Below are 23,819 nucleotides of genomic sequence, written 5' to 3'. Positions count from 1 at the left end.
GTATCTACATTTTTTCCAATGTTAATCATGATATTCTGACTTGAAACACTGCTTTTTGGTGGTTTTAAGAAACTATATATGGTCTTTTTTTCCCCCTAAAAAAGTTTAGGGCTGACTTGGCAGTAGTCAACACAGTCACAAACTTGCTGAGCACCAAGGATAGCTAGGAGATGGATGAGTTTCAGAAAATGCATTCATCTTTGCTTTCCCTTTGCAGAATGACCAGATAGTTTACTTCCTGATGGACAAAACCAGACCAAACAACCAAAAAAATCAACCAACAAACAAAAAAAAAACAGCAATACACAACTTGTTAATTAGAAAGAGAATTTACTGTCTTTTCTTATATTGAAGCCTATAAATACATAGAATTATAGAATTGTTCGAGTTTGAAGGGACCCTTAAAGGTTCTCTAGTCCAACCTCACTGTGATGAACAGGGACACCCATAGTTAGGTCAGATTGCTCAGAGCCCCATCCAGCCTGACCTTGAATGTCTCCAGGCATGAGGCATTCACCACATTTCTGGGCAGCAACCCCACGCTAACTGCTGTAATTTCTATAGTAACGCTCTCTCTCTCTTTGTTACTTTATCTGATTAGAAATAGCATGGCAGAGGCTGAGCAATAGACTGCAAAAACTGCATAGAGAAGTGGAAAAAACCCAAATCTAGAAAATCAAGCTGGTATTTAATGAATAACTGTGTTTCTGTGGTTACTATTTTGTTTTTTTGTTGTTTTTTTGTTTTTTAACTAAAGTACTGCATGAGTAACATTATACAACATTCAGATTTCCTATTGAGAATAGCGGGGCTGCATCTCTGTTAACATCGAAGAATAAAATAGATGCCTTCAGCATTTCAAAAACTGAAGCTTTTTTTTTTCTGCCAGGCAGGGAGATTATGGAGCAAGAGACTGCGTTGTTTTCTTTTGCTTTTTTTGTGTGCTTATGAATGGTGCCATTTTGTCTGGGGGCAGAAGGGACGGAAAGGTGAACATATGTGCGACTCTGATGTCAGGACTCTGACAGCAGCAAAGCATTAACATCTTACTTAAACACACGGGGGCACCAGGAGTCCAGCTCGGGCAGTCCGTAGCACTTCAAAATGGTAAGAGAAGTCTTTTAGTGTGGTAAAAAGTCTTTCGTTGCCTCTCTGTTGATTTTTTTGTTGTTGGTTTTGGTTCAACTTTGTAGTTTTGGTTTTATTTCTTAGAAGCTTGAAGAGCGAAAGAGTCACGGTACTGTAAACTTCAATGAAAACATTGAAATAATGTCTCCTAAATCCTGATCTTTTGTAGGAATATGAAAATACGATGTGTCTTTGGGAACACAGAGTTCTTTACTCTTGCAGAGACTGTGTATAGCAACTGAGAAAAGGAAGGCTTTTGTTTAGTTATTTTTGAAGGGAAATGTATGCTTGTTTCTGTTTCGGAAAAAAAGAAGGAAAAAAAAAAAGGAGTTAGTGTTTGCCCGATTGAGGTGATGAAACTCTAAGAACCATTACCTTAATATTTTTACTAAGAACTGACAGTACAGACTCTGTTCAAATGGCACTTTGCACAAAATATGCTTTCTGAAAAATCATGCAGTATACTCACAGATGTTAATAACTTCTATTCAGTTTACATTTTCCTAATGAGAAAATTAAAAGGGACATTGCTTGCTTGCCTTGCTATCTGCCCTGCAATGCACCTACAAGACTGCCACTCACTTCCCAGGAGGACACTGCAATATTCTCACCTGAGAGATCCCCAAACTTTTGCAGGTGAAGGCACTTTGCGAAGCTAACGCAGGAATGGCTGACCACCACCTACTTGCTTTTTGGCTGCTGTGTGCTGTGCTTGTACCGCAATGCATTTGTGTTTCCTTGGGTGATGAGGCGCAATATGCACAGGCAGTGACGTGTGAGCACGCTATCAATGCACACGGCCACACTATGGCTGCATTCTCCGTGCTCTGTTTGCACCCCCCATGCCAGCAGCCAGTGTAGCAGTGCCAGCGCTGGGCTGGCTCAGTGCCACTGCACTAGAGCAGACCTCCCACAAGCCAGTAGGCTGCCTTGGGGCTATTTTGCGGTGTCAGTTTGGTGCAAAGGGACCACACAATAGCTCGGGATTTGGATTGTTGTATCTGTTCTATAGAGAAAGTCCTGCTGCAGCTCAACATAAAGTTACATTCACAGTGGGTCGTCTTCTGCTGAAGCGCACAAGAGCTTCATCAAACAGTGCGTTATGGGTCTGACATTGAACAAACAAAATTGATCCTCAGCATCTCTCCACGAGTCCCTGCCCTCAGGGATTTGTAGTTGTTCTGTTTTCTTTTCATATTACTGAAAATATCCAGCAAATATTACTTCGAAATTTAATATGGGCATTTTGGATTTGTAATGTAAAGTGAAATTGGTAAAGCTTTTCTATATACTAATTTGTACAGGCTTTACTGAAAATGCTTACTATTTTCTTTACATTTTACTCCCAGAATTATGATGCCAAATGTAGCCAGAAATATGATATCGGGCTGTGGTGCATGCCCCAGGAGAAGCAGTATGGAATGCTAATTCTGTATTTAAAAGTTAGGAGCCAAATGATAGCAGTGCTTTAAAGTGTGTTTTCTTCATCTGAGCAAGTGATGCAACAGAGTTCTACAAAGAAATTGCATGTGAAATGGATTATAGTTGTAAATTCGTAAACAGGAGAAAAATGAGGTCCGGTGATTTATTTGCTCTTTATTTTATTAAAGAGTTAGAAAGTTTGGCCCATAATATCATGGTTCAGGAGGGAGTGGGGTGTTACTACCCATCCCTGTTCTGGATAACCAAGAAGATAAAGTGACCTCTGCTTTTGGAACCTCAAAAAGCCATCTTCAGGGGGTAATTCCAAAAGACAAAGCAGGTTGAGATGGGACCCTCTGGGGCAAGGCAAGTGCCAGGTCTGTGGGGACTGAGGTAGATTTCAGGTACCCAAAGTTAATTAATAAATTAGAATGAGATTACACAAATGGTTATGCAGCAGATTATGTATTTTAGATGCGGATAGGAGGAGATTAACTGATAAGAGAGATAAGAAATCTGAGAAGGTGAAAAATGATAGCTCCTGGTTATCTGATGCTTTGCAGTACACTGTTTTCTTGTGTTGGCAGATGATATGTAGAAATTTAACACAAGATTATAAAATCTTATGTATCAATGAAAAATGCCCAGAAGTGTTTAAAAATCTGTCAGTGAAGATTAGTTAAATTATGATGAGTTCTTGTATACTAATATTTTTCCCTGCTTGTTCTTTCTCATGAATAAAACAAGTCTTTGGGTGCATTTATTAGGATTTATACCTTTTTGTAATTGTTCTCACATCATGTGCATTTCCCCTGCTTCCATATGGATTTTAAATTAACTTGCAGTAAGAAAAGATTCCTTTATTTATTTAGTTCTATGAAAAGATATTATAAACTTCTGGACAAAGAGGAGATTCTTGCTTTCCTTGGTTGTGGTGCAGTGTGCAGCAGATAAGATCTCTGGCATGCTCCAGGGGTTTCCAAAACTATTCTCCTTGCGCTTGCCATTGTGCATGCTTTCAGCAGTGCCCTCATAGCTGCTTAGGGAATGAACGAGGGGCAGAATGTTCCTGGCCACTGGGCAAGTGTCTGAAAGAAGCCAATTCCTCCCACAGGGATGCACAAGTGCGGCAGGTTGCTGGCCCAAGTCCCTATCACAGTGCTGAAGAGCAACATTTGGCCTGCTCTGATTACTCCAGTGGGTGCCAATGCCTGGGTAGGTTGGCAGTGAGGGATTTTTTGGACGTCTCACAGAGTCAGTGCCAGTAAATAAAGTGCCTCTGGTCTTTATTTGGCACAACTGCATTCATAGGAAAGAAATAGCATCCTGTACCTCATGAGATAAATTAGGCCATCTGCTTCCTCTCTGTTTCATAAAGTCGTGTGCTCCTCGCAAGTTTTTTGGCAAGATCACTCTATGCCAGGTGCAGGTGTGTGCTGCTTCCTGGACATGGCCCTGCTGATGATGCACAGAAGCTGGAAGCCAGTGTGGACTGCCTGCTGCTGCAGGTTGCACTTCATATAAATAGGAGCTTATCTACATGGTGAAGTGAGAAAGCTTTCTGCTCAGGGTGCGGGGCAAATTAATATCACCATTACAGGACTGCTCAATAGAAGGAGATGTAAGATTTCTTTTGTGCTCTGTCAACAAGTGAGCAGCTGGATATTTGTATTGTCTTTGCAATTTGAGTAATGACTAATAATGGCATATAATCTACTGTTATAAATTCTTTGTGAGAGAGGCATGGGCGTTGCTTTGTCCCAACTATTTCACAATAAAAGCATTTCATATATTAATTATTTGTACTGTTTGTAATTAAAATATGGGATAAAAGTGAATCATTCACTGGAAATAAGATCAGTAATTGTGTGATGTGTGTGTTTAAAGCTTTAGAAAAGACATTGAAAGAAATGTGTTCCTTTGCAGAGAAAAGAAAAAACAATCTTTATAGTTATAAGAATTTTTGTACCATTAGGGAGAGGAGAAGCTGACTCCGAAATTCAGGATACTTGTGCAGTACAGCTGTAGTTTTCTTGGGTTTTGCTCTTGAATGAGTAGGGAAGTTGGCTAGGCTTGCGGTTTCCCATTCTTGATTCTCCTGTGAGAGCTCTTCTACCTGTTCTTTGATTTAGCAACTTCTCTGGAATGGAGAAAATGTGATCATTTACAATTTCTTCTTTGCCTCTATTTTCTGACCTTAATAAGTCTCAGCAACGAAGTGTGGGACTCTCTTGGATGAAGCTAGCTGAAGATGCAGGGGAAAATAGCACTAGGGGCTTTAAAGATTTTGGTGATGTTGGAAAGGATAAGGAAAATGAAAATGTGTTGCTTGCTTTTTTTTTGCTTTTGGGATTTTTTTACCAGATTAAATGGTGAGGAGTCTTGCAGTTAAGAAAAGGATATTAGAGGCTGGTGTACAATTTCAAGATGCAAGAGCATCAGAAAGCACACTGGCACATTTACCTTTGATTAGGGATGAGACATCCCTTTTGAACGACACAGTGACACAGAGAAAGTAGGCAGAGCAGAGTGGTTCATATCAAAAGTGCGGGGTGGAATGGAGAGCTAACAGAAGGAAAATTAACTATCTCTGGATCAGAGAGGGCTCACTGGAAAAGGTTCTGAAGATTTTACCAGTGATAAGAACTAATAGTCTAGATTAGCAAAACATTTTGCACACTAGCAAAGGCGATAATGTATCTCTATTTAACACTTTTAAAAATATCACTGATTAACTCACAGCTGAGAAATAACAAAGCTGGGATGCTCTCTGCTGGAGTTCTTGGACAGGTCAGTTTGCTTCACACACCTAGTGAAATGCAAGATGGCTGCAAATAGCTGCCAGGAGTCTCCCCATGTGAAGAATTCCTCTCCAGCAACACATTTCATTGTCTATCATTTTCTGTGCTCACCACTGTGGAGGAAAAATGGCAAAAAGGTGGACATGTCGGATGGGTTTTGTATACTTCATCTCCTGATTGCCCACAAGAGCCTCGTACAAGGGGAGAAGGTATGGCAGTCCTGCCTTGCAGCTTACAGTTGTTGGAGCTTGTGCAGATCAAGATGGTAAGAGGAGCACTTCTCACTCAGGGGAATGTTTCCTCATGCATCTGGGGAGGGCTTGGCTACTTCAGGAATCTGCTCCTAATTGGATGTTTAAGAGCAAAAAGTGAAATCTAGGACAGTGCGCATTATTCTGCTAATAAAAAGTCTTAATTTGGTACATGGTATATGTTTACTCACAACTGACACTCAAAATCAGTTCTATTTTATTTTCCTACACTGATTAGCCAAACCACCTCTTTTCTGCATTTATAAATGGGGTAAATTTTTCTGTACAGTGATGCAGGAAACTGTTCTATTCAGACTGAAAAGGAAGCATGCCCCATTATTTCTCTTGAAATGTTCTATAATCGTTTTAAAGTTTTTGAAAACCCATTCTCTGGCTTTGTTAAAATGGCTCTTTCGGAGAGCGGGGCTGACTGTTTGTATTCAGTGTGAAGGATTGCTTCTGAGAAAAGATTTGATCAGTTGTTTTTTGTTTCCACCAGTAGCAGCAACCAGAATTTCAGCTTTTCCATCAGATCTGTTTCATCAGGGAAAGTATTTAATACTGGCATGAAACTGCTTGCTCCTTTCCCCTTTCTTTCTTTCTCCTTCCCCTCTTTTTTTTTTTTTTTTTTCTTTTTTCCTTCCAAGAGTGCAGCAGTTGTGTTGTCCTCCCATACACATGAATAGTATTGATGCTACAGGGATATGAGCTGAAAATGAAAGCACTTGAGATTTTCAGTCATTCCAAGTATCTCCAATGGCGATGACATTGGCAGTTGGTGAGATAATCAAAGAGGTCTCCAGAATTGCACGAATGCAGGGATGCATTGATCCATGTTTTCTTCTTCACTCTGCAACAGTTCACAGCCATTATCAGATGGTGGCTGTGTGTATGCATATCTTTTAAATGAAATTCAAAGCTGAGTTATGACAATACAGACCTCAGTCTAAAAGACCTAAACTTCCAGATTATCCTGTAGGGAGCTAAAATAACCACATGCTTTCAGAGACATCCCAAGCACAAAAGGGAGTGAGTTGCTTTTTTTTCTTTTTTTTTTTCTTTTTTTTTTTTTTTTTTGCTAATATGGTGTGCACAAAAACCAGTTCATATGAGAAGTAAGCAGAGATGGGAAAAACATAGGTCTCTCCAGTCTGCTCTTTCTCATTACAGGAGTGTTCTCTGCATGATTCCTCTGGGTTTCTCTAATCTGGTTTCAAACAGTTCGTCAGTGGTGTCTCTCATGCTGCACTTGGACAGGGAATTACAAAAAGTTCCTCAGTATTTAGTCTTCTTGTCTTTTTCCTTCAGTCTCTACCTCGAGGTTTGGTCCCAGTTCAAGAGAGCCATCTCGTGCTATTTTTTACATGGCAGTGTATATGTTTGTATTACAATGTTTTGACTTGTTAGCTGCCGTGTGTTTAATTCTGATATGTTTCTTCAGATCGGTAACATCACAATACCCAAATTAATGCAGCTTGTGCATTACCGTACATTATACTCCCATTTGGTATATTCGTAGCTTTTCATTTTTATTACTGCAGTCTTGACTTAGTGTGCTATTTATCACAGTTAATGAGGAATGAACTTCACTAATGCTATTAAATCATTCAAGTGTGCTAAATTATGGCACCAGAGCAGGTGCTATTGTCTCCAGTTCTTTCGGAAAGAAAGGAAAAACCCTTAAATGATCCTGAACATTTATACCTAAAGGAAACAATCCTTTATATTAATATAAAAAGATTGTTTTGCACTCAGTCAAAGGGATTCTTGGCAGTCAGTTTAAACTTGCATGTATATATAGCACACTGGAGCCTGCTAAGTACCTCTGTTTTCTTTATGGATGGAGCTTTGGTGCCAAGAGGTCTGCACCACATGCAAGGGTAGATATGCTTGCATCTGATGGATTGTCCTGTAGTGAATCACATTGTATATAGGATGTTCAAACACGTATTGATTATGTGGTTCTCTCGTTTACTGCAGAATCATAATCTGATGCTTTTAAGTACAGATATGCAATCAATCTTCATGTGAAGGAGCTCAGTACAAAAGAAAAATTTTATGCTATACACTACATGTTTGAGTGACATTAGATTACATGTATGTTATACGATTTTTAATGCATAACCATAGCATGACTGTGAATCTATACAGTTCTTACAAGCATCATCTTTGTGTTGATTATAAACTGTAAATGTATGATAAAGTCATAACAATTTTCTGGCTTTAGTGTCAGGTCTTGTGGTCGGCTATAAGGGAGAACCTCATATAACACAGTTGCAAACAGTTTTAACAGGACTTCATCTATGTTTGTGTAAAACTTACTTTCAACATCGCATTGCAAAATAAGAAACTTGTATTTAAAGGGAAAAAATAGGGAAATAAAATTGAAAGACATATGCTTATACACTAACTAGTACTATAATGCCAACTTCCAATTGGTCATTTGCAATCTCCAAATAACTTGACAGAACTAGTACTTCTCAGTGTAGAAATGGATGTGAAATTTCTTAAGACTGCCTAAAGCTAGCAGTTTCTGAAAGGCAGAGTTTCAGCTTACAACGCTTAGCTGCATATAGGATGCCGTTTATGCAGGTAGTATTTATTGTGACTCAGAGCAGGAATGCTTGAGTTCTTCTGGAGGAGATGCATTTTGAGAAGCTTTGTTCCTACCTTTTGGATCTATGAAAGTTATATAAATTGAAAATAAGGTTTTATAGTGATCAGACAGTGGTCATGCTACTTACCCTATTTTATCTGCGCTTACTTTTTAATTCACGTTTTCCCATTGTACGAATTCCTTTTCTTCTCATTCATTGTTACTGGAGTCTATCAGGGGGCTGTGTGTTGCTACTTTTCCGTATCTGGAGTTGTACAATGTGTTGCTCTGCCATTACACAGCTGTCTCAGTGCTCAATAGCCACATTAGCTGTTGCAGCGTGTGTGGCATCTGTTTTATGGCAGAGCAAAAGCTCATACTTGAAACTAAGTTTTCATTTGTCTAAAATTCAAAAGAATGCTCTACAATAGCATTTAGAAAACTCCTCAAGCAGCTGGGCTTCACTTAGATACTTAGATACATTTGACCAGTAATGTGTGCACACAGAACAACAACCTTGAGCACATGAGTAATTGTAGAAAAGAATACAGAAAGATTGGCCTGAGCTTGCTTCCCAGACCTCTCATGGAAGTCACAGTGGAGGAGTGCAGGCTGAGGTGCATGGGGAGGAGGAGAGCCACTCTGCCTTCTCCGTTCCCACTAGCTGTGAGACACTGGTTGCATTGTGTTTGCCCAGGAGCAGGCAGCACCTCTCCTTGCCCTGCCCTGCGGGGTTATGGTGACCTGCTGCACTGCCACAGCATGGCACGTTGCTGCAGTGACCTTGTCATGGTGCCCGAGTCCCATAGGGCAAATATAAATGCATAACTCATCTGTTAAGAAAAAGTGCCAAAGGCACCAAAATGACTGCAGTGTAGGTGTGTGTACATAGGAATTCCATTAACAGTTTGGGCACTTTACCTCTTTTCACTAGGAAACTGAAATTTGTACTTAATAAGTGCTTCAATGTTAAAATATTTCTTTATGAGTGTATACAACAAAATTTGGTACAGTATCCTAGATTCCCTCCCATGACTGAACTTACTAAGGTATTTCTAGGCTGTATGCATGGGACCATTTCTTTTTACGGTGTCATTAACTTGGTACAATGCTGTCTTACTGTATCTTCTTCATTTACTACTTGCGTCACTGAACCATAACATCATCAGTGAGTGAGGATGATTGTGAAGTAAACATTTTAATTTCTGTTATTGTCTCATATTCCTTTTTCTTTGCATTTACTTACCTACAACTTGCATAGTTTAAAAACTGAGAAAATGAGGTTTATAATAAGTGGCTGACTTTGTTTCCTAGATTCAATTCTCATTACCGAAGTCATCTGATTTAAATCATGGCCAATGTTTCAAAAACAGAGTCTTGAAACTTCAACTAGGATCTGTCTCCATTTAATTTTTTTATTATTTTTTTATTTTTTTTTTTTTCTTGGTCTTATGCCTTTCATCTTGTAAAACAACTGTGTACAAATCTTTGCTAGGTGGAGCACATGAGGGTCTCCAGCACCTGGGTCCTTACGGCAATATCCCAAACATCGTGGCTGAACTGACAGGAGATAATATACCAAAGGATTTCAGTGAAGATCAAGGCTATCCTGACCCTCCAAACCCCTGTCCTATTGGGAAAACAGGTAATTCTGCCATGACCTTCACACTTCTGTACGGGCTGTGCTGCTGGGCTTTCTAGTGATATACTAAGCAGCACGACGCTTATCACCAGTGGGTTTTTCCTTTCATTCTGTATGCCAGGAACAGACCTGTAGAGCAATCAGGTGTTCAAGATGAGATTTCTTTTAATATGTGCACTTCCTGTACTGATATATGACTGCTAGAAAAGGTGTGGGGAAAGAGAGCAACCTGACCTTGGAGAAAAGATGGCAAGATTTATAACAACATCTTGTTCCTGAGGGAGTTCATTTTTAGGCTGGATCCTGAAAAAGTTATCGTTCTGTACAGATGAGGTTTACCCTTATTTTAGAGGCTTTCATTGTGCCAAGAGGAATGAAACTGTCTGCCCTGATCTCCAACCCAGACCATGAGTCAATATTTAAGATACCTTGGCTCCCATCCACATGGCTTTATAGCTCACTCAGGGTGCATCTGCGCCAAGAATTGGAGCACTGTGTGGCCGTACCCCAACTCATTACCAGTCAGCGAGCAGTGCAGAGTAGCTGGGGAAGGTGATCATGGTGCAGCACCTGGGACACCCGTGGGTCCCTGCCACACCATGAGGCTGGATGCATCCACAGTGGATAGTGCTCAAGGACCTGGAAACAGCACTTTGTGTGCATGATATAGACATACCCTAAGGAAACGGATCTTTTTCCTGTTATTTGAGCCAAGGAATGATTTCCAGTACTGAAAGTAGTAGTAAAACGCCCATTGGCTGGAATTGGGAATGGGAATGAGCACTTCTTTTTTTGTCTCTCATTTTTTATTTGTGAGCTAAGAGATCTTTTCAAAATCTTTTCTGTTTAGTCTTCATTTACGTTCCTTGGATAATGCAGAACAGTTGGCTGTAGTTTTATTAAAACTGTTCTAACTAGCTTAGAATTGATTTTTTTTAAAAAAAAGTCATGGGAAGTTTTGCAAAGAGTGTTTTTACATTTCGTTCAAAAATACTAAAAAATCGAATAGTTTTCACCACTTACTTCTATTACAGCCCATTAGGTAATATGACTGTATTTTCTGAAAGAACATATCATCTTCCATTTGTTCAATGTAGCTGTTGTCTGACAGGTTGCAAATGATGGGTTTTAGGTTTCCTCACACACAGTAACATGCTTCTTAGATAAAGAAGAACACTTTTTGCTTGCCCATCCAACTTGTATTAGTGACCAGGTAAAAAAAAAATAATAATAAAAGCATGGTTTCCAGAGAAATTACTTGAAAATCCCTTCAATTTTTCTTTCTTAAGCGAAATAAAGGTTGTTATTCAGAGCAGTACAGTCAGACCTGAGCACAGGAGGAATTCCTCTAGAAGTGCGGTCTGTGCAGATAAACTCTGCCATAGGTATGCTGTGGGTGAAGATAGCATCTGCTAGGATTAGAGTAAAATGTTTTTCGGAGCCTTAAATGGAAATTCAAGTGGTGACTGTTAAAACTGTATTATGCATACAAATTACCGGAGGCCTTCCTCAATCAGGTCTGTGGATTTGCTTAATGGAAAACAATTTTTCCAGTCACTGTCTACACATGCACATTCCACAGCAGGAATACATAAGCCTCAAGCACTTGAGCTTGAAGACTTTTTGATTAGCAGTCACAGAGGGCAGACATATGTCCAGCTTCTCTTTGGGTAGAAGACACAAAGGCATAGACACCACACCGTGAGGAGATAATCCATGTTTCTGTTGTCACTTTCTTGTCTGTTGGGTTGGTTAACCCTGTCCCTTCTGAGACTGACACAATTTTTAAGAAACTATTAAACTACAGTGGTTTCAGGGTTAGTTAACCTTCGTGGTTACTTTTGCCCTGTTTCTTACTAGTGATGTGTTGTTGTTTTGTTTTGTTTTTTTGGGGTTTTTTTTTTTGCTTCCTAACAAGAAAAGAGAGAAAGGAGAATCCACTGGATTTAGAATAAACCTTAGAGGATTACATTAATTCATTTTTAAGTCTAGTCTTGTCTGTTTCCCGTATCCAAGGGAAAAACAGTCCCTCTGCAAGTTTTTTACTTGATGATCACACAGGGACAGAAGAGATGGTCCCCTCTGGAATGTCTGTGCCTGCAGATGCAGCAGTTTGGCTGCCCCACAAAATGCCCTAAGTGCTGGGATCTGGTTGGCCATGGCTGGGAGCTGCTGGGGCTGCAAGCACTTGATGCTGGCAGTGGGAATGGAGCCCCACAAACAGGCTCTGCACAGAGGGCTGGTCTGGTCCTGAAAAGTTGCTTAAATAGTAAATAGTCCATAAGAAGAGTTCTTAAGAGGATATTATTCTTGATGTGATACTGTCTGCAAAATCATTCACTGTGATAAAGGAGGTTTCTGCACTCACTACGTTTGCTACTGATCTGCAGAAATGGCCAGGGCATACAACTTCTGCGACATCATGTTTTTAAAGGTAGCTTAAGACATGTAAACAATTCTCAGCCATTTTCAACAAAGTAGCAAGCCAGAAATGTAGCTCTACCAAGAGCTACTTAGTGCAGGAAACTGCCTTTTCTTACTCATTTAACCATGAAATTCTAAAATATTGCCTAAACAATTTCTACCACCTCCTGTGGGCATTAAAAAATGAAAATAGGATTCCATCCAAATCAGCAGAACATGCAGTTCTATGTAAAATTAATCTCAATCACTGATTTAAAAGAGAAACGAAAAGGAGAACTTGGAAAATAAGATTGTTTAGTTTTAGAGTTTCATTAAGTTGTATTCTTTAAAAAAGGTTTACGTACATCTTGACAAACTCTTTTCAAAAGAGACAGAGAAACAAACAACATAAATAGGTACTTTCCAGTTGTCCAGTTGCTTAGATTTTTTTTTTTTTTTTAAACTGCAAAACCACGTTTAAGAAGTTTGCTGCTAAAAGTGGCACAGTATTTCAAAACCACTAAACACAACACTGTGCTTTCTAATGTGCTTTTGCAGTGGATGATGGGTGCCTAGAGAACACCCCGGACACCGCGGAGTTCAGCAGGGAGTACCAGCTGCACCAGCACCTCTTCGATCCAGAGCACAACTATCCCAGCACTGGCAAGTGGGTGAGTACTTGTCTCTTGGTGGGTCTGCCGCATGTGGCCCTGGGCTTTGCTGCATGGGATGTCAGGATTCACAGGGAGCATAATGAGCTCATTGATGGTAGATCTGTCACCCTGAAGGGAGCTTCTCAGAAAGATGAACTGGCCTTTAAAAATACAGAAATAGAGGCTAGGAAGAAGGATTGATGAAAAGCCCATGGAAGCAGAAAATAGAAATCATTCTCTCATTATGTCCCAAAGCATGACAACTATGTATGTGCGTGGCAAATGCAGCAAACCACATTTCGAACTGCATTGCGCTGTAACCAAACTCAGTGCAGATTTTAGCACGAGGTTTCAAAACATAGCAGGGCCCCTGTGAGAGCCTGATATACACCGGGCTGGAGCAGCCCTGGTATAGCAGTGGGTGCCCAGGTCCGCTTCATACCCCAACACCGCTCCCAGCTGTGACTTCCCCTTCCACTGCTGTTGGATTATGTGGAGCATCAGTGGCCTTTCCCAGAGCTATGTTACTGAATTTCCTTGAAAACCTATTTTATGCGTTATGTGCTACACTGAGGGCAAAACTCTTGCTCTACACATACAATACTTTAATAACTCCAGCTAGACTATTTCTGCAGCTAGAGGCTCCAAAGAGAGCTCTGCCACTTAATCTTAGATTACATCAGTTGAATGTCCAATCCCAAATCCATCTTCAGGCGCCAGGAAAACAATAACAATGATCATAATTTATGCTTCTAGAGCAAATAACGAAATCTCATTATGCATTATTACAGCACTTTTCTTAAGATTGCCCTAAGCCAGTGCTTTCTAAGCATGTATCGATAAATATACAAGTTTGGCAGCCTCTTCTTCTGCTGTAATTGTGAGACAGTGATTCATCATTCACAATCGAACCAGTGTAAGATTTATAGCCTTAATTACTTATGTGAGTGCTAAATTTCTGGAGAGAATCATGCCAAAAATCCAAATTTTGGAAACCCTCATTGCGTTCTAAGTAATTACTATCAAAGGTTTTCATTTTAAAAACACCAGATGGTGAACTTTATTATTTATGCCAGATAATGCTGTTAGTTTTCTTACTATTCAAAAGTAATTTACTTTCATAATGCCATTTTGAAGACTATAAAAACACTTCTGCAGATCTTTGGCCTGCAGCATGATTTCAGAATCAGTGTACGTACTGCATTGTCATCAGCAACCTATATGCTTAACAAATTATAGGTAATCACTAGTTTGATCACAAGAACATTGGCCTTTTTTTTTCATTTCTCCATCCATCACTGTTAATTCAGGGAAAAAACTACTCACACATGGATTTAAAAAAGAGCGTTAGATCCCAGGCAGTAATCATATCTAGCTGTAGTGGAGCCAAGCCCAGATCTTTTTGATTAGAGATGAAACAGCTGGTAATGTACATGAGTAAATGTTCTGATGAAATCCAGGAGTATTGCCCCAGCTGCCTCCTCCTTGGATATCACTGCATGTTAGAAAGATTAGGAAATACAGTGATAGTGATTTTATGGCTGTTTTGGTTATTCTTCCCTCTCTGGAATAATAATTGCAGAAAAGCACTATAAAAATCAGCTATTATAAAGGTTTCATTTGGTGACCAACTCTGGTGTTTGCAAAGCTGGCAGACCAGTGCAATACCCAGTGTAATGTATTCCACAGTGGTAAATAAGTTTAGAAGTTGTCTTGTGTAGCAAAGTGTGATACCATTCAGATGCCAACCATCATGTGTAAAAATTTGCTAACACATATGAAGTTATGAATACATAAATCATGATAAATGTACACTGAGTAGGGAGAGGAAAGATACAGGAAGAATCCTTCTGTCCGGTGGAACTTTCTTAGTACCAATGTGTTCACCTCTGGGAGTCTGGGAACAGGCTCTGTTGATAGGGGAAGACACACAGCTTATACTCTTTCCTCCTTTCCCCTCACATAGAGAAGACCCTTCTTTATCCTTCATGTGCAGACATAGTGGAAACAGTAAGATGGGTCACGACTCCAGTGTGCAACAATGATTTCTGAGATTTCAGGCTAAAGAACTTTTTTTCCCACCAGTTCAGACATTTTTGTGCAGGAGGCAGGTATTGTCCATTAGGGTCTGCCTTTTTTGTATTTTGCAGCTTGACTCTTTGAATGGTCTGAAGATGTGTTCTTGGCACCCAGAAAGGTTTTCATGAAGATACTTGTATTGTAAATACACTTACTGTAAATAACTTATGTACAAATGAGGTTTAGAATGATTGAACCCCCAAGTGCCAACCAGTACCACATGTAGGGGTTAAAAAGAGGAAGGAAGTTCAGCTGTATTTTCTGACACCAGTATCAGTACAAATAGGAAATTAAAAGCAACGGTATTTTTCAAAAACACTTCTTTCTACTGAAGCAGTGGATGAAATTTCAGTCTCAGGGTAGAAATAATGCCAGTTGTGCTTATCAGCTGCAGAGGAGGGAACTGGGCCAACACAAAGAGAGGCAAATAGGAAGCAGGGATAAAAACAGGCAACAAATTGAACTCCTTGTTAAAAGAAGTTGCCATCTCTGGCTTCCTAATTTTACTGAAATCCTGAAAGTAGTCACTCGCAGATTTCCTTTTATTCCAGCTTCAGTTGTAATGAGCAATGTTAAGTGCATCTTGCTTTGCTAACTGACATTTTTAAGTATCTGGCTGGGCAGTGGTGATTATTTAGGGGACTGCAGTGAGCCAGTGCCTCCCCCTTCAATTTCAGACAGTAGATACACATTGTCGAATTCAATGGAGTATGATTGGCGATATAAGTTGTCATGCTTGATATTCCTGATGGGCTGCACATTGGCTGATATGGGAACAAAAAACTGCTCCTGAAAGCATGCATCCTTGCAAATGCAACTTCCCTTTTCGCTTTTTGCTTAATAATTGTGCAAGCCCAGATTTCAGAGTTGCTGATTGTTACTGACCTAAGCAAGTTTCCCCGACCTTAGAAGGATCAAAGAGTTGATCCTTCTGGCACTGATTGCAAGCATTTTAACTCCTGAATTCTCTTCCTTAAATGCCCACTTCCAAGTACCTTGTAGATGAACAGGAAGCTCCAGGAGTGAGAACAAAGCATTGGTTCCTTGTGCCATGGCTGTTCCTGCAGCTCTGAAGCCCTAAAACAGGACAAGAGATCTCCTCCACACTCCTGAAGCCACATTTCCTTGCTGGCCATGCAGCTTGTTTCCAGCTGAGCTTTGTCTCCAGCTCCAGGAGATCTGTGCCTTCACTCCCTCTGGGCCTCAGGTGAAAGATGTAAATGGGGAGCCCTTCACAGTCAAACTGAAGCTGTTATGCAGTGGGATGTGTTTCTAGAACTGTGACATGCCATCCATTCACACTCGTTGACTGTGCTCCATAAGCCCATTCTCTTTGCACTACACGTAATGCTGAAAAGTAGGAGAAACAATCTTAGCACATTCCCAGGCAGGCAAGGCCAATACCATCATCTTGAGCAGGAACACTTCAATTATAAGGAATTTTCTGGAGTGACAGGAACATTAAATTAGGTAGTTTATTTATTTCAGCAGCAATATTTTTCCTCTCATTAAAAGTATAAATTCAAATAGTTTATGAAGAGGGGATTCAATGGTGCTTGGGTTTCTACAGAAAATAATTTACACGTCTGTGTTGGGTTTTTTGGTTGTTTTTTTTTGGTTTTTTTTTGTTGTTGTTGCTGTTTTTTTAAATGTTAAATTTATGTTTTCCCTAAGTAAGTTTGGACACATGACTAGCCAAGAATGTCTCCCTTGGCCAACTTAATCTCTGTTCCTTTTTGGCACAGTTCAGATAAAATAACTTAGGTTGGGCAAGAGATAGGCCTCGCGAATTTTGGGCTTAATGAACACAAGAAGTACAAAACAGACAATTTTGGCAGATTTCATTGTAACACTTGAAAATGTTTGTTTTTTCTCATATCAAGCTTGTGCAGAGGGTAGAAGTGTTTGGTGAATTTGTCTCGTGCTAGAATTACACTTTCTATTTATATAATCAACATTAGGTCAGTTGTTTATAACAGAATTAATGGTCTTGTTTATACAGTGTTCAGCTTTTATACATGTAACTCTTCTCTCCTTCCATTTTCAGGTTAGGGTATTGTTTTGTTTTTCTGCATGATACACAATTGAAGCAAAATGTGTTGAGCATGTGTGTGTTATTCTGGACTTTATTAGAATTCACTACTTGTATGAAATATAACAATATGTGGATGCGCTCTTATAAACCATGGTCAGAGGGGTTTTGTGCTTGTTTTTTTTTCTCATCATCATAACTTTCCTTTCTGCCAAGATGTTTTTGGCAGTTTTTAAAAGGTTTGCCATTAAAAATGTTATGGACCAAATGGTTTTTTTAAACTTTATTGAGGGCACTACTTAAACAAAGGAAGAGTTGGCGCAGAACTCATTTCAGCAGAACTTTGTTCTGGAAAGTGTTGATATCTGGAAAAGAATAAGCAAAGACAACAAAACAGTAGGAATGACACTGAAAACAATTTTAAAAATGAATTAGAAAATCCCTTGTAAAAGGGAAGTATTTTTGCTTCTGTGCTTGTCACCTCAAGCGTACAGGAAAATGTACCAGAGACAGCATTCCCTCTCCCTATCCCCCTCCTCTTATTTATCTTTTTTTATTCTTTTTTTTTTTCTTTTTTTAAAAATATATATGTATTTATACTGCATAATACATGATGTGGAACTTCCAATCTATGTCATTATTTGAGCACGTACTTGTGACCCTTATTTTCTAAGCACAAACAAAGATACAGTGCAGCACAGTAGAAAACTGCAGCTTTGCAATTGTTGATGAGCTTGACTGCTCCTGAAGAACTGCAAGTGTTTACTTCAGTTTTCCTGCTAACATTTTGGATATGTTTATCTTTCCCGTAAAACTACGCACCCATCTAAACTTGCTTCTGAAAAGTTCACATGCCAGTATTTAATAGCAAGAGCAGTATCTTAGAAGAATGAAATGAATTTGATGGCTACATTTTTCTCCTCTTCCAGAGCAAGAACTTACTCTTTGAGAAGATTAACGGTGGTCCAAAAAGAAGAAAGAGGGTAACTATCAGAATAATTTATAGCTCCTTTATCTTCTAAAGTGCTAATAAGGATAAAATCATGCTGTTGAAATGAAGTTAGTCTAATGTGTCTGCATTACACCTCAGGTAGTTGTAAAGTCAGGAATTTTCTGTGATAAACTGCTGCAGCTCCATGGAGTGCAAGATGTAATTTTCTGCATCGCGTGTTGTGTTCAGAAGCCACACTTCAATGCAAAGCATTTGTTCACAAACTTTGTATTAATTGTGGAGATTCTGATTGCATAAGCCCACTTGAAATTCTTTAAGTTTCTTTAAAACCAAATAAAATGTTTCCTATTAAAACTATTGGCAAAATTAATCACCTCTTCTCATTCATTTCAATATTCTTTTGGTGTGAATAGCAGCAGATTTTGCTCTTAAGCCAATGTCATTCCATTAACTTGCACACCATGATGCAGCTCAGCGTTAAACTTCCAGCTCCATGTCCCACTTGCTGGTTAGAGCAGGAGGAGGGCATTCCTCATCTTGCCAGCCCCAGCACAAGGGAGGACGAGGTGAATGTTTTGGAGAATTTTTGCACTGTTCACACCACTGCATTCTCTCTTTCTTTTTTCAGCAGTGTTAGTCTGTCCTTTATCAAGCAATCCCTTCCCCACAGATTCTTTAGTTTTGCTGATGGTGTATTTTTCACAAGAAGAAAACTGGACTTTACATTAGGAAGCCTAACTCTGTCAAAAAGTAGCTTTGAAAAATATGACAGCACAGTTTATACTGCAAATTAAGTCACATTGAGTTGAAATGTTCGAAGTGCAAGGGAAGGTGATTTATTGATTGATTTATTTGTTCAGTTTGTTTCACTCTCAAAAGTAAAGTTTTTGCCAGAAAGGGATGGACTGAATTCTCACTGGTAATAGACATGGTTTGATCATAAGTTAGTGATCTACCTTACCTCAGTGTCTGCCTCCCACTTATGCTTAATTAATTTTCAAGTTTGTTAATAGAAAAAGTGCGGGCACCTTATTTTAAGTCTTAAGTAGAATTTACTCTTGAAACAGGAATATTTACTGCTCATTAAAACAGCATAATAAATGCAACACAGGCACAAGAAAAATACACATTTTTTGTTTGCATGCTGACTGGTGTAGTCAGACAGATACCAAAGGAATAACGGCTGAAGAGACATGATAGCCCTGCAGCCAGGGACAGCCCAGCATTTAGGAGATGAACCTTTACCTTCTTGCTTTGCAGCAAATTTATTTTCTTAGCCCAGTGTATCATTTAGATGTAAATTTATTATAATTGCAAACATTTCTCTTTTATTTTGAGAGCAATACTGTAATGGTTACTTATGCTGCAATGAACAATTTGGAATTTTCACTGCATCAACAGATGGGCAGCATAGGGGTGAGAACAGCAGAGTACTGGGCTTCATTGCAAAGAGCCCACCTGCCCCTCCTCCGACCCCCTGTGCTCCTGTTGGTGCCCTCTGCACAGCAGAGCTTGCTGAGGATATCTGCTGCAATGGACTGCTCTTTGGGATCAGAACAGTCCCATTTTTAGACTAAAGCATGTCACGTTGGGAGTTGGGTTGTCCACAGAGAGTGAAGGTGTTGTATCTATACAGTGCTGTGCAGGGGGACCATGGGATTATGCAAAACTACATATTCTGAGTTTATATACATATACTTATGTGGATACATGTAAATATACATCTCTCCACACATATACACACCTATGTTTCTCGTATATATTAAGCACATGTTTGCTATTTGCTACTGTGTCAATTATTTGTACTTTGCAGAGTAAATGAGGCAGCCCCCAGTGACTTCTAATTTTATCAGCGACTCTCCCTTTGCTGAAATTGGGCTCAAGCACACTCCCATCCATAAGCTGGGGTCCTCAGTGGCTGACAGTTCTGTAACAACAGAGTTACATTGGTGTGGGCTTGGAGCTACGCACAAAGGTCCTCACGACCTCCGCTGCTTTGAGTTCAGCACAGCTGTATGGAATTAAAAAGAATTTATCCATATCAGCCAGAATTTGTGCATTATATTTTGTGTTCTCTTTTGTCTGCTGGGGATTCATTTTTTTAATGTATTCTCATTCTCTTCTACTTTATTTCAAAAAGTAGCTAGAGAGTACCAGTCCAAAAAAAGACCAATTAATCTTCCTAAGAATCTTCAAATAATTCCTAGAAGTTTATGCAACAGCTGAATTTCACTAAATTAACATTAAACAGAACTTCTTTTAACAAACACAAACAAATTATTTACATGTGTCTTATTTTTAACAATTTAGAGCATTAAATTAGTGTTAGTTTTATGTTCAAAGATTTTTCCACATTCATTTCTGGTTCTTACTATTTTTCTGTTTTCACTTGTAGCAAGCAGAGCATTCAGAAACAATACAACAAAGCAAAATTAATGATCTCTTCCCCAAATACAGACAAATCCAAGGGCTTAGGCACAAATAGAGATAAATCACAAAACTTTTCCCACTCTGACAGATAATTAATTGAAAATAAATATTTAGTGCATTTATTAGGACTATATATATATATATATATACACATATATACATTTGCCTTATTATGAACTCACAGGTTTTAGTAAAAGAAGCATCTCAGGAAAAGTAGTTTCTAAGCTGCAACAGCACAATGAAAATCAGGCGATACTGGAAAAACTGCATTCCTCCGAAGTTTATAGTTGGAGAGGCAAATAATTTTTATTGTCATCAAAAAGCAGCACTAAATTTTTTGTCTATATCTGTGAAGAAGAGAACATATATTTGAATCTTATTTATACCCACTGTATCTGTGTAAACAATAGTTAAGTTTATTTTTGAGTTCTGCAAAATGGCTTGATACTTGAGAATACAGTTAGCACATTTCATTTCATCGGCATAGACAAAATTAAAGCAGAGGCTTTCTACATGACCGTGATGTCCAAACAGTATGAGACAAGGTCTGTTCATCTTCAGTCTCACATTGGGCTGCTTACATGGCGCAAAGTGAAGGCAGACCCTTGCCAGGGATCTTCTTTCCAGCATTCCCTCCTTCTGGCAGTGGTATGAGGCCATTTTCTACGCCAAGACCCTCACTTGGCTTTGCTTCTGGGCCAACATTTCTTTTTCCTTTTTTATCTCTGCATCAAGAAAGGAAGCAAATACGGGTTTCCCAGTGAGGAGATGGGCTGAAGAAGAGACATCAGTCAAAGCTGCTGTGGTAACTATATTTTCTCCCAGCTTGAGGTCCACCAGGGAACAATGATTTAAGCTGAAGTGTACCTGTATGCTCCCAATGAGTTTTGTCCTACCTTGAGGGCAAGGAGAGTAGACCTGCTATCTTTTTCCAGACCTGGGAAAGGAGGAACAGAGCACAAGGACAGTGTTAGCTCAGCCTGTTCGATACTCAGGGCAGGCCTCTTCCACTTGCCTGCACTGTGATGTAGCAACAGTTATTCTTACACAGTGGATTCTCATATACATACATATACAGTAAATTTTCATATACACAGAGAAGTACTAGGAAAAAAAAAAAGCAAGGACTGACGGTAGATTTTCTTTGTGGGAGCAATTTCTTTTTCTGGTCTGTAAGTATTTGACAGATAAGAAATATATTCATACATCCACTATTCCTCATTACCTTTTCTGCATTTCCCTGCTGCTAATAAGAATAAATAATTTTTTTCAGAGTGTGAACCCATATCTGCAAGGACAGCGATTGGACAACGTTGTAGCAAAGAAGTCTGTTCCACATTTTTCAGATGAAGACAAGGATCCTGAATAAGTACAATAAAAATGAATGATGAAAACTCATGCCATCCTCCACTAGATCGTAATATTGCTTATATATATAATAATCTATTAAAATCCTTGTGAATGGCAGCATGTTTATTATTTATATAATTGCAGATGAAAAACAGCTGTATTTATAACAGTATGTTCTCCTAGATAACAAAAATACGGTTCTGTTTTTTGTTAAGCTATGGTAAAAGGACATTTCTGTTATTTTTATTTTAGTCATGGAGAAAACTTTTAAAATGTTCGTCACTTTAATAGCTAATGTGAGGTAAATGGTCTTAATGAGAAACTTGTAAATAGGAAGATGTTAAAAAAAAAAAAAAAAAAAGCCCTGTCTGACTTTAGCATTTAATCTTAAATGTTACTATGTTTGACACATGAAAATTATAGTTTTATGTTTTGTTCACAAATATTGTTACTTAGCAAAGACAAAGTATTTATCTTACCCAGAGAATTTTGGCTTTCGGTCTATTTTAATAAACATTTAAGCAATCTACAAGGTTTGCAAAGTGATGTTTTCCAAAATATTTCATAGGCTCATCCGTCTCAGTTATTTCTGTGCAAGTTTAAGAATTAAAGAGCTGCTTTTTGCATCCATCCACTCGAATACTTTTGTTAGTTTTAATCATTCCTTGTCCCCAAACCTCTTGCACATATTCCTTCTTTATCAAGGAGAATTAATCTCCCCCCTCTGCTCTTTTGCCTTAGCAGCAGCATTTGTGCTTTATGAAGTGCTTAAATTAATGACCCCAGCATGCGATAAGTGAAGACAGAGGCCGTTATCTGTGTTAAGAAGGATGTGTCTGCATCCTTCGAATGCAGACCCAGGATGTGAAGGTCATTGCAGCTGATGGTCTGAAAAACTGTGGTAGTCCATAACACTGGTAGCTACAGCTGCTTTGGAAGTCACTATGGGAAACTGATACTGCTCTTCTGCTAGGAGAAGCAGAAGAACTTTATATGGCAGCAAACTGAGGTCTGGCTTTCTTGAACATAAGAATATAAAATCAAATACGATTTTTTCTTATTTTCAGGATGCATCTGAAAACATACAGGCCAAACAAGCTATATACATGTGGCACTTGAACAGCATTAGCTTACAGCTTTGAACTTCAAATCTATGAAAAAAAAAAAAAATCGTATAGCTTCTTTTCCTGTCCTACAAAGAGACATAATAAAATAACAGTGATCCTTTAGATAAAACAGATAAGACTAACGGAAACCAAAGGTCCTAGCTACATATGATTTAACGTCACAAATATGACTGCACAGCACTTGCTTTTTCTGTCCTACCAGTAAGTAACTCATAATAACTGATGCATGCAGGGAGTCATTCCTCAAGTTATTTACGGGTGGATTGCAAAACTCAGCACCATTCGAGGCTGAACTATAATGTCTTTCATCTTATTTTCACTTCAAAAAAAAAAAAAAAAAGCGCTGGAAGGGAAAGCTAAGAGTGGGCTTTATAACTGCACATGGCAGGAAACTGAGTAGTTTCTAGGAAATGCTGAGCTCCTTCAGCTTTCAGTTCCTCAAAGCAGGGCAAGAGCAGGCCAGTTGCTTGTGGGGTGGGACATATCTTCTATGCTTATTTCTATCCACACTCCCATTCAATATTCACTCAGGTATTGGGAGCTACAGAAAAGCAAAGATTGCCTCCAGAACAGAAAGGACTGTACAGTGGCATGAACCTGAGATCTGATCACCAGAGATCATGGTACCACAGTGGCCCCAAGAAGCCCAGATTGTCATCCACATCTTCTGACCCCAGCCAGCCCTGCTACTGCTACAAAGGATTTTGGTTGGTCAGTGGCTCCATTGCTCTAATTCCAGCATTTCCTCAGCTGCACAACTCTTACCTACTTTTAAAGACACTTAAGTTACACCATGTCCTTGTTATCTACATTAAAAGCCATTTTAATTACAAAAAAGAAAAAAAACACGATTTTTTTTTTTTATAAAGCTTTTTGTATGTACCAGTGCAAAACAAAAGGATAACTATATGGTAAATATATGGCAAAAAAAAAAAAAAAAAAAAAAAAAAAAA

General features: G+C 39.0%; 1 protein-coding gene across 2 annotated transcripts in view; it reads left to right on the top strand.

The window, feature by feature from the left end:
• The window catches only part of LOC122157610 (neuroendocrine protein 7B2), a 39,852-nt gene extending 17,745 nt beyond the window's left edge, over positions 1-22,107 (top strand). For both annotated transcript variants that reach the window (XM_042813456.1, XM_042813457.1), the window contains exons 3-6: positions 9,694-9,843; positions 12,802-12,914; positions 17,937-17,990; positions 21,663-22,107. In XM_042813456.1, the coding sequence (XP_042669390.1) occupies positions 9,694-9,843; positions 12,802-12,914; positions 17,937-17,990; positions 21,663-21,758 (413 nt within the window). In that variant the 3' untranslated portion in view covers positions 21,759-22,107. The remainder of the gene's footprint in view (positions 1-9,693; positions 9,844-12,801; positions 12,915-17,936; positions 17,991-21,662) is intronic.
• The last annotated feature ends 1,712 nt before the right edge of the window (positions 22,108-23,819 follow it).

This window comes from Centrocercus urophasianus, unplaced genomic scaffold, assembly GCF_019232065.1.
Source record: "Centrocercus urophasianus isolate 14NV4802_14NV808 unplaced genomic scaffold, USGS_Curo_1.0 seq_14, whole genome shotgun sequence".
Classification (NCBI taxonomy): Eukaryota; Metazoa; Chordata; class Aves; order Galliformes; family Phasianidae; genus Centrocercus; species Centrocercus urophasianus.
Note: the sequence above shows the minus strand (reverse complement) of the source record. Positions and strands in the feature narration are given on the sequence as shown.